We start from the raw sequence: 12,191 nt of genomic DNA on the forward strand, positions 1-12,191 counted from the left end.
ATAAACAAGATCAGATGTTCCTAAACATTCTTTAGTTTCCGACCCCACTTCAGGCATTCCGAATTTGTGCATCACCGTCTGTTTGAACACGGACTTCATTCAACTCTTTAAACTTTACCTGCTACCTATAACTTTTCCGCCAAACCTGTGCCCCAACAGAAACTTCTGTGACTCCATGTTTGGTAACCACCGCAGTAAATGGATTATAGAATGCATGCAGGAAAAAGCGTTATACTTTTGACATGACAGCCTTACAATGGACTCTTTTCCAGTAATAACTACACTGTAGAGCTATTGCCAAAGTGAAACAGCCATCAGCTAGTGCATGATTATTTGTGGTAACGTGGACTATAATAGTGTGATGAGACTCAAAAGTCGTTTGGATATAATGCATTCAACCTCTGTATGCAAAACATAGGACATATAAGAATAACTTTCAAATACAGGAATGAGTGACATACGCATCGTCTCTTACCATTTGGTTCCTCTTCTGTTTTATACTTTTGTCCATCTCGTCTTAATGTATATTTCACGGGAAAAGTCTGATTATGTTCAGGAATAGCTGTGGAGAAGCAATAACAAATTATGTAAAACCCGTAAATAACAATAAAATGATATAACAAAATGAAAGAAATATGTGCATATATATATATATGGAGAGTTTGTTTTTTATTAAGAACAATGTCACATAATGGGCTATTTGTGCTTTACCCATTGCGAGTATTGAATCCTGAAGTTTAACCTTGTAAGCCATGAGACTTACCGCAGAGCTACCAGGGGAATAAAGGGAGGGGTATTGTTTCTTCCATTACATTAGTATCGTGAACTGATGAAATTACACGTGGTGTCGCTCCATATGTAATCCATTGGAAGAGTTGATAAATAATAAGTTGGTGAGAATAATAACATGGACTAGTTCTAGATAATTCTAAGTTTGGCTTGATCACTACATACCTTGTGATTATTTACGGTAAAATCTTATTTAAACTGTTTTTGCTGAGTAGTGGAAATTTCTGAAAGTTGAAATTCATAAAAAAAATTATCGTTGTCATAGCTACATTGTATTAAAACGCGAAAAATGTAGTTTTTGTTACTGCTATTTTAATATTTCTTCTGCTCGGAATCAAACCTATGACCTCTGATAAGCTAGTCGGATGGCCTCTCAAGTGGTATAAAGAGTTATCCCACTACTATTTACAAACAAGATCCATCCTCAGGTATTATTTTATGATCCTAGAACAACCACAATTTGGGAGTGAGTTGTTTTTTTTTCTTTGCGTAGGTATCGAGTCCTAATTCTCCCAGATGTTAGGCGAGTGTTCTACCAAGTGCATGACCTAAACTAAAGTGTTAAATCATTAGCGCTTGCTAGTAAGGTACTTTTTTTGTATAACTCAAACTATAAATGTTTGTACGAACATCAGTTAGAAACCATGTATACTAAACCACGAAACACACTAATTTACTATTATTTCTGTTATTGCTTTGTTGCTGTTGTTGCAGAAGGAAAAATTTCTTACGGCATAAATACAATGATGGATTGCACACGCCATCATAATTCAATTCGATGCATCCGATAGGAGAAGGAGGAAATTTTTGCCAATAGCAGTCAATATATCCTCGAACACAGGAACAATAATGACAAGGATGAGAACGTGGAATAGAATGGCCTGATTCGTGTCGATTGCCCTCGAGGTAGCATGCATGATCTGAAAGAACGATTAAGGAATAACTCTTCTAGATCTTATATCCAAAGGTCATTTCAAAACAAAGAAGTTTACCTGAAATGGTGAACAAGAAAACATGTTTGCTCTCTGTTATTACTTATCAACAGTTCTCAGTAGTTTGAAATAACAGGAAAAACAACATAATAACCTAAGCTTCTTTATTAATGATGCTAAAAAAACGTTTTATCTCAGACTGATAATTGTGATGGTAACGTTTTCAGTTTTATTGTGTTTTTAAGACGATTACAAAAAATAATAAATGTATGCAAACATTACCGATGTTCAATGTCATATTATATTGTAGTGAAGTCTGTTGATCAGGCTTCATTTTTACATCCAGTGGAACTGAAACAAAATGTTTAATCGTTAAGAAATATTTCACTCTCCTCAAACGTCAAAACATAGCGACATATTTGTACATCAAACACTTTAGTATTGGCGAGTAAATCAACAAATTTTCCTAAGTCAGAACCTTTTTCTCTTATTTTGATTAAAACATCAAAGAAATTCACTTGCTAGCCTTTTATAGTAGCAAGTGGAACGAAACATTGGAATAAGACTAGAAATATTTTAAACACTGATTTGAATAACTCAGTACGATTGTCCAGCAAGAGAGAGTATTAGAGTTTATAACAATTATGGGCCTCTGTTCATGCAAGTTTACCAGCACTATAGGTTTACAAGATCTGAAGTGTTAAGTCAGAAATAACAAAACTTAAAACTTAAGGTGAAGTTGTAGCAATCAGATGTAACTCGTTGAGATGTTTAGTTAAACTGTATGATTATCTAAGTCTAATTTCTAATTACTGACTAATTTATTAATATTATTATTAGATACTAATCCTTCTCAGTGTCACCTGAAGAAGGCTGCAAATTCAGAATTAATTAGGTGACATACATTGCCGTAGGCAGCAATTTTTGAGAGGCCAAGCCATTACCACAGCTAAACAATTTGACAAACTATGTTGAAAAGCATGTCATTTATAGAAGAGCCTGGGGACAGAACATTTTTAAAAATTTAACGCTGTGAGATTGAATCTTAAGCCATTTTAACTACAAATACTGTACTGCACACACAGACAAATTTAATGTATTGAAATAAAATAAATAAGTTTCAATAAATAAGTTGCAGCTGTACATGCTGTGAAAAAGTTGTCAGGCCATAACCTAACTGTTCTTATTTTTTCCTACGGCTTATTATATTTGGTGAATGTACAGGCTGCTAACCATGATATTGATAGTTTAAGTAAAGTCATAATAACCTTCAAATGGATAAAACAGTTATAATTTCAAATTAGTTTATAAATATTGATAGTCAGTGATATTTTAACAATAACTGTTGCAATATAAACGCCTTTTCCCAGCTGACGAAGCATGATTATAATTATTTATAATTTATCTTATAATATAAGATATTGGTATTAGGTCTAATACGTTTTTAACGCTGGTTTGGTTTGAATTTCGGGCAAAGCTACACAAGGGCTATCTGCGCTAGCCGTTCCTTCTTTAGCAGTGCTAGACTAGAGGGAAGGCAGCTAGTCATCACCACCCATCGCTAATTCTTGGGCTACTCTTTTACCAACGAATAATGGGATTGACCGTCACATTATAAAGTCCCCATGGCTGAAAGGTGAAGCATGTTTGGTGTGACGGGAATTCGAACCCGCGACTCTCGGATTACGAGTCTGCATTCTTCATTTAGCTCTTTAAGAATTTTCAAGTATTAGACACTCTTGAAAATCCCTAAGGGACCAGTTAAGGAATGCAGTGTTAAAAAATGTAATAGGTCTAATAGACCTGATGAGAATGATATTTTTGTTGCGCTTCTTTTGATCTTTCTTTTATCCCTTTATGCCAAATACAAGATGTTTTTTGCTTTCTAGTTTAAAGACCACAGGCAAGTTTATTAGAAAGAAACACTTTGCAAATTGAAACAATGATTTCTAGATTCATATAGAGATTTTCAGAAAGACAGTTCCTAAAATAAGCGTCAGGGTAGCTGGTGAGCCCATTCTGCCTACTCTGACTGTTCTTACGTTTTGTTTCTTCTGATTAGCAAAATAACTGGTGGTTAAAAGAAACTGAAATGAATCGTTTCTTCCAGTTCGACATCTCTACGTTATTTGAATACACAGTTTCATGTATATTTCAAAACGTTTATAAATGGATTATTTCATATGTGTTGTATACATATTTTTTTATTGTTACTTATTAACGATACTTGTAGATGTTAACCCAATAACCTTGCTGAAGTGATATTGTGATGTTATATCTTATAAACTATCGCTAATTAGATTTTCACATCTGTGGTTTTTTAACGTCTTCATATCAGAGCTTATCAACTTTTTCCAATATCATTCACCCCTATGAGGTTTTCACAACGGCTCATTGACCTTAGTTAAAGCACTTGATCACAACACAGAATTCTTTACATGATTTAAATATACATCAAACTACGAACAGAATGAATACAACATAAAATAAACAAAAAGTAAATGTATTTAACAAACTACAACTACAATAAATAATGGTAACTGATGACTTTTTTGCTTTTAAATTTATTTATAATTGATAATATTCACCCATCATTCTCATTCACCCTGATTATGATATCGTTAGCTCTTGCGTGAAACATTCATCCTGTTGAAAAGCTTTGCCCTGTATCATGTCTCATGAAGGACTGATGTGAGCATTGAGACTTTGTCTATAGTAAACTCAGCGAACTTGATGACTCCTGGTTCTGAACTCTACTTAGGTATACTTTAACTTTACACCAATATATTTTATCAAACATTAGATGTTAAAGATGTGCAATTATTTGTAACCATTTCTTTCCGAAACATGTTGTTTTATTAGTATTATATATAATAAACATTTTATGATACAACAAACATCCATCTCAAGTTAAGTCTAATCGCTATCTTCTAGTAAACGAGTAGCCAAATATCAACTTTACTTGAGCACTTAATTTACAAGAGCTTTAGAAAAAATTGACAGATTTGGTCCCTTATTCATTGTTAATTCTTTAACCAGATTCTTTGTAAACTGAACATTTTTTGTTGAACAATACATTTTACACACAATCCCTTTGAGTAAAATTATTAAACAAATATAGAACTAAAACATCAATAGGAGTAACCTGTGGATATAAATAAGAAAACACTGGAGTATCATAATTTTCCCCTTCTTTTATTAATCTCTTTTACCACTTTCATGACTTAGAGGTCGCTCTTCAGGAAATTAATAGAAATAGATTCTTAAGTAAAACTATTTCCTAAAGAGTGACCTTTGAAGTCACGAAACTGCTAAAAGAAATTAATAAAAGAAGGTTTGTTTGCTTCAAGTTAATCACAAAACTATACAAGGGGCTATCTGTGCTCTGCCCACCATGTGTATCGAAATCCGGTTTGTAACGTTGTAAGTCCGCAGACATGCTGTTGAACCATTGAGAGGCAAAAATACAAGAAAAAGTTTGATGTTCCAGTGTTTTCTTATATATGTGTGTGTGTGTGTGTATAAAAGTGATATGTGTATATATAAATATTTTTATTTATTTTTTTTAATTTCGCGCAAACTTACAAGAGGCTATCTGCGTTAGCCGTCCCTAATTTAGAAGTGTAAGACTAGTAGGAAGGCAGCTAGTCATCATCGCTCATAGCCAACTCGTAGGCTACTCTTTCACCAACAAATAATGGGATTAACCGTCTATTATTATAACGCCTTTACAGCTGAAAGGCCCAGGATTCGAACCCTTAACCCTAAGTCATGTTGTGACTTATTGCCTAGATATGCATATTGATATTTCATTTGTTAATACTTAATTATAACAAAATAATAAAACATTATCAAGAAAACAGCCTAAAAATGTGTATAAATTATTGAATTAACCTGAATATATTTTTTTATTAAAGGTATTTTCAGTTGTGATAGAATGAATTGTGTTTTAGTTAATTTAGTTTACGTAAAAACTACGAAACATTAAAGAACATAAATCAATAAATTATGTTTTTTGTTAATAAGATATATTTTAGAATGTGTGAACTGTGGTGAGGTTTATACTGGTGAGACAGATAATTTAATACTAAGGATAAATTTACATAAACTTCTATGTTAGATGTCCCGAAAAAAACAGTTATGTGCCAGAAACATTTTAGTGAATGTATTTTTCATGTTTTCCCTTTGTGGAATGTAACGTAAAATATAAAATATTATTTTTCAAAACATAGTTTATAAATATTTTTAGAGTCTTGGTTTGGTTTGAATTTCGTGCAAAGCTATACGAGGACTATCTGCTAGTCATCACTACCCACTGCCAACTCTTGGGCTACTCTTCCACCAATGAATAGTGGGATTGATCGTCATATTATAACGTCCCCACGGCTGAAAGAGCATGCATGTTTGGTGTGATGGGTATTCAAACCATCGATATTAGGATTACGAGTCGAGTGCCTTAACCACGTGGCCATGCCGGGCCGATTAATGGAGTTACTTTTAATAGATCGTAGTAAGAGGGCAGAAATAATTGGTTGTGTAAAGTCAGTATGAATTGTGATATCGTGAAAACTGTTACTTACAGAAAAGAAAAAGGGAGTATGAAATTATAGAATAAATAAATTTTATTCTAAAATGTTAAGAGAAAGTATAAATAAATAATATTTCAATTTGGAAAGATAAATACATATTGACTAATTTTATTTAGCTTAGAATTTCTAATACGTTTAATTTAGATATGTAGTGTATTATGTTTGTTAATTTGGAATGTACATGCCTTTAATTTAGATTATTTACGTGTAATTGTATAATTTTCTTTTAGATTCTCAAACAAGTTATATTCTGAAGAATGGCTTTTGAAAACACAAAACTGATAGAAGAAAGTAATTTATAAAATTATTTACTTAAAGAGAAAAAAATAAAACAATATGATATTCCAGTGTTTTCAGCAAAACCATTTCCGTACTTTTTAAACGGTTAGTAATATTCCAACTAATTAGTGTTTCAGTAAAAGAATAGATAACAAGTGAAACAGGAACATTATTTTGAAAATAAGTATTGTGATGACGAGGCTTAGAAACATAGTGATGAGCGATGTTTCATCACCTGTATAAATCTTTACATAACTGAAAGGGAAACGGATGAAAATATTCACTGCATGAATCAGAACAGCATTTGAAACTTCCAAATGTTCTATGTTAAGAATGACTAGAAGCTGTCAAAAGATGGTTCAGAACTTACGTATTAAATACTTTTATTTTTCTCTAGTTTCTTTAAGTCTAATTGTAGATATTACATATAATATATTAAATAAAAGATATTTAAAATATAATAATGACAGCTTGGCTAAAAAAAAATCCACATGTGATAATTAATTAGTGGTACAAATATAAATGATGTTAATTATTTGTTTTGTTTACGTTCTCTATTTGTTTTTATTAGAAATACTATGAAAAGTAATCCATGTTATTACGTTAGTTTACACGTTCTCAGAATAAATCTATCATATTCCAATGTTAGAAAAAACACGTAAGTTTAAGACGTTTTGATAGAAATGAAATAGAAACCCTATAACCCGAGCGCTTTCAAAAGGGTTTCTATTTCATTATTGGCATATTTCAGTTATCCAAGACACTTTAACTTGCAGAATACAAGTAGAGTCATATCTGTAAATAAAATGTATCCTATGATTTCAGTATACTTACACTTGATATGAACAGTGAAGTCAATTGATTTTATTTTTTAATAGAGTGAGGTATGTTCTTGTATATAACACATTAATTGTTGTTTATTTACAAAGCATTTTCTTAAAAGATTCGAGAAAAAGTTTAAGCTATCTGTTGGATTATCACATGTTGTCCTTACCTTTTGTTTCTTCTGGTAAGTGAAACAAGTGGTAGATGAAATAAACTGTGTCCTCCGGTTCGACGTTTTAGCGTTATTTTCATACGTTTACTAAGACATGGTGGAGGAAATTGAACTTTCTGCGCCCACTCACAAGAACGTCTCAGCAGTCTTTAGAAACAAGAAAATAAATTCCAAAAGAGTTTTTAGTTTCATACATCAATGTAAAGTGAATAACAGCAGAAAAAAAACTGAACTGTTTGTACATGCCAACGACAAGGCTTGTGTATTTTCCTTTAAAGTACTGAACAATGAGCGAAAATGAAACATAATTTCCTACGAATTTAACAAAGGTTTATAAGTAGTTTTCATAATTATTTTATATACTTTGTGCCTCAGAAAAAAATGAATATTAAAGAAGATTCCGCAAACAGCTACTTCTCATAAACGCAGATCCTCTACAGAATGTTTAGATATATGTAATGTAGGGTATTACAAAACTTGTAACAGTCCACATATTTCTATTTATTGGCCAGGAATTATGGACATTTTTGCCTGTCACTGCCATGAATTCCTCCTTCTTCACAAAGTCTAATGTTTCGTTAACATCAATAAATTCTGTTCACTCCAGACAACCTGAGTGAGTTGTTGGTACCTTGCTGTGTCATTCTACACAAAACAGTATCAGTATAACATAGCTTGGCAACGTCAGTAAAGGTTATTTTTTTAACGTCACTTTAACTCCTTATTTAGTGTAATTTATTTAAAGGTCTTTGTTTTCATTTGATGAACTATAAAATAGTAGACTCTTAAGAAAAAAACACAAACCACAAAGAGTTTATTACGAGTTAACAGTTGTTGTTTTGCAGCGTTTTCGTCAAGACTGTGTAGGGAAAAAATACAAAGAAATAGAAACATTTTTTTAAAAACTTTGATTATTTCATTAAGTAGGAATTTCAGTGAATGAATATAGATGAAAATGACTCATCTACATTAATTTGTCAAACAGGAATTCAACGGGAAGTTTTCTCAGGAGCGAAAAGGTTATGATTCATAAGAAATGTTGTAATATGAAATTACCAGAGAGAGTAACGCCCATTACTTGTTAATTTGTTTTCAAAATAAATGATTGTATATTTTAACAAGTTACACAATCAAAAAGAAAGAGAAAACCCGCTTACTTGATACCTAATTGAGTATATTTAATTAAACATATTTTTAATATCCAAATTATCTTGTCACGCGGCAAACACAACTGATATTAAGCTGTGATGGAAAATAACATGTCAAAACTACAATGTGACATTGTTTGGCTTATCGTAGGTTATGTAATACCAACGAAAATTAATCGTTTTGAAGAAAAATATGCAACAGCCTTTTTCAACTCAAAATATCCATACACTCAGATCCTAAAGAAGTCTTTAGATCAACTATTTAAATTTACCGAGACAATTTTATCCCGTATAATTAATGTCATTGAAAAACAAAGAAGTATGTATCGACTTGGAGTAGCAGAACCGTCCAAAAAGAGGCCTTCAACAAGTCGTATTTGAGCCGTGGTAAACAAAGTTCCAAAGGTATAAACTTGCTTCCAAGACACATCAGTTCAACTGTCATATACCTCAAGCAAGAGGAAAATATAAATGAAAGTCATCAAAAGCAGCAGTTAATAATTTCTGCGCGTTCGGACTGTTGAAAGGGGCACTGAGAAACTATCGTTCTTATATACTATAGGGATTGAATAAAGCAAACAGGGAAGAGTTGTGTTCTTTAGATATGACAGCCTTAGACGCAGTCTTTAGCAATAGAAACTATGCTGCAAATCTATTGACAAGATGCACCGTCATCAAATATAGCATGACAAGGACCTGGAGGTATGGGATATAACAGCATGTTGAAACTCCAAGATCCTTTTGACATAAAATCCTCTATCTGTGTAATGTAGCTAAAATACTGAGCAATCTCATACACTGTTTTATTACGAAAGCCTAAAGGAGAAGAACATAAAATAAACAATTCCAGAGATGCAAGAAACTCATATTTTACGGAAAACTGAAAAGAAAGGGCTTTAGAGTACACTTAAGGTTCCTCAGAAGTAAAAATCTCTTAACTCTAAACTTGAAGTGGATGTAACAATTGTTATATACTGCCCGTGTAGCAAGTGTAATCGATTCCTTTTAAAATTTTTATATAATTTAATTTTACATTTAAGAAAAGGCTGCAAATATGAAATCACACCACGTCATCGAACACACTCCGCACTTTCTCTTTTTTACATATTCATAAGAGCACCAGTTAATTTCGTTATTCAGCTGAGAATCGAACAAAGACCTTGCGGCGGCGGATACTGTTTATGGGCTGCCTTTTGTTGTTGATGTTCATTAATTTAAAAGTCTACATCTGAATTCTAATGATCTCTAACCTGGCCTTTTAGGTCTTATGCAGGGTGAAAACGCTACATCATGTAAAAGAAATAACTAAATTATCCATTGTCACACCAACAGAAGCCAAAGAAACCTGGAATTAATCTTTATCATTAATTTTGTTGTTATTAAACACAAGGCTACACAAAGGGCTATCTGTGCTCTGTTCACCACAGCTATTGAAACACGGCTTATAGCAGTATGAGTCAACAGATGTACCGCTATGCCACTAGGGGAATTAATGTGAAATAATCGAGCTCAATAATTCTAAGGAGATTACTTTATTCCTAACAATGTTCTGAACCAACTTGTTTAGTATAATGTATTAATATTATACGATTGATTGTTTATTAAAATATGCATATATATAGTATTTAACAATGAACAACTGATGAAGATCGCTTGGCTGAAACTGTTAAGTGTGCCTTGTTCTTTCTACTGTTTTTAAAATATTATTCACATTTTTCATTAAGGCCACTATGTTTACAATTTAAGAAAACTAATTAGTATAACCAGTGCATTATGAAATGCTTTAAAACTCCACCATTAAATGAGTGATATAGGTAAACAAATATATTTTTATTCATTCTTATGAGCACATAAAAAAGCGTAGTAGCCGAATTTTATAATTTAAAAACTTACTTAATAAAATAGAACAAGTTAAATGATGTATGTTGCCTTGATGGTGGATGATGTTGCTTCTTACTCAAATGATGTCAGTTATGGTAGCTTAACTATACAATATCTTCATTCCCCATCGCGCCAAACATGCTCACCGTGGGGGCGTTATAATTTTACGCTCAATTCCACTATTCGTTGGCAAAAGAGTAACCCAAGAGTTGGCGGTGAGAGGTGATGACTTTCCTCTAGTCTTACACTGCTAAATTAGAAACGGCTAGCGCAGATAGCCCTCGTGTAGCTTTGAGCGAAATTCAAAAACAAACAATATCTTGTTCAAGCAATGTATAATAAACTCAGCTTATAGATATAATTCGCTCACATATAGATCGACTTGAACCGTGATAAGCAAAGTGCGTCGGCGTATAAAACGCGTAAAGGCTACTTCCAAAACATAAGACATCAGTTCAACCGTCGTATACCTTTAAAAGCTGGAAAGTGAAATTAATATTCATGCTATTCATACGAAGACATACTGGCCATGTCACTAGACGTAGTAGTTATTCATTTCTGTGCGTTAAGACTGTTGAAAAGGGTATGCAGCAATGGGTCAGTCATACACTGATGTAATTTTTTTTTTTTTTTTTTTCGATTACACATGTTTTTCGCCATCTAGTGACTGTAATAAATTTCTTGCATTCATACCGATTTATGTAATATAATATCTACATTCTTGAAATATTTACATTTTACTTCTGTATCTCAAAATTAAATTACTATTGTTAGTTTTTTTACTTGTAGTTCTTTTCAGCAAATTACAAAATGGAATTGCAATATAAATATTTCGTAGGTTGCTTTGAAATTTCACTACAGTAACATCAGCAACCAGAAACATTAGAAAAATGTTAGAAAGTCAAAAAAATACGAAATTCTTCTCTTTGGTAATAAAGTATTCAAAGAACAATGTATATTGCAGATTTCGTGTAATTCTCAAATTAGTTAAAAGCATATTAACTAATACGTATGTGATACGTATATCACATACCTTGCTCTCGTATTGTGTATACTTCTTATTTTTCAAAACAAAATTAATAGTTTTTCAGAGTTTTATTACGAAAAATCATAAATCAGAATGGTATCGTCTTAAATTCAGCTCTATGTGCTACTTTCTCCAGCAGGGTTCAATCACGAAAGCTAGCTATTTATGATCTAGAAATGTTGTATTTTACATTTTGTGGATGGGACTGCTTTGCAGTTGTCATATGTAGTGGGGTACTTACACATTTTTGTGATCTGATTTTCTGAATGATCAGCTACAGAGTGAAAGAAGATGCGTTGTAAATGGATACTCTTGAATTTTAAAACAAATTTACTTTGATCTTGTAAGTTTCAAGACTCACTCGTGAAATCTTGTTACTGTTTTATTTATTTCTTCCAAAGTCAGTTGATTGCTGTTTCTTTATCTTACTGGCCAGGTGGGTTAAGGCGTTCGACTCGTAATCCGAGGATCGTGGGTTCAAATCCCCGTCGCACCAAACATGCTCGCCTTTTCAGCCATGGTGGCGTTATAATGTGACGGTTAATCTCA

General features: G+C 32.4%; 1 protein-coding gene across 2 annotated transcripts in view; it reads right to left on the reverse strand.

The window, feature by feature from the left end:
* LOC143225565 (kielin/chordin-like protein) overlaps window positions 1-12,191 on the reverse strand; it is a 79,400-nt gene that overhangs the window by 25,502 nt on the left and 41,707 nt on the right. For both annotated transcript variants that reach the window (XM_076455261.1, XM_076455262.1), the window contains exons 2-5: window positions 7,584-7,733; window positions 2,004-2,072; window positions 1,521-1,709; window positions 476-562 (exon numbers count right to left, since the gene is read on the reverse strand). In XM_076455261.1, coding sequence (XP_076311376.1) covers window positions 476-562; window positions 1,521-1,709; window positions 2,004-2,055 — 328 coding nt within the window. In that variant the 5' untranslated portion in view covers window positions 2,056-2,072; window positions 7,584-7,733. The remainder of the gene's footprint in view (window positions 1-475; window positions 563-1,520; window positions 1,710-2,003; window positions 2,073-7,583; window positions 7,734-12,191) is intronic.

This window comes from Tachypleus tridentatus, chromosome 9 (assembly GCF_004210375.1).
Source record: "Tachypleus tridentatus isolate NWPU-2018 chromosome 9, ASM421037v1, whole genome shotgun sequence".
NCBI classification, from domain to species: domain Eukaryota; kingdom Metazoa; phylum Arthropoda; class Merostomata; order Xiphosura; family Limulidae; genus Tachypleus; species Tachypleus tridentatus.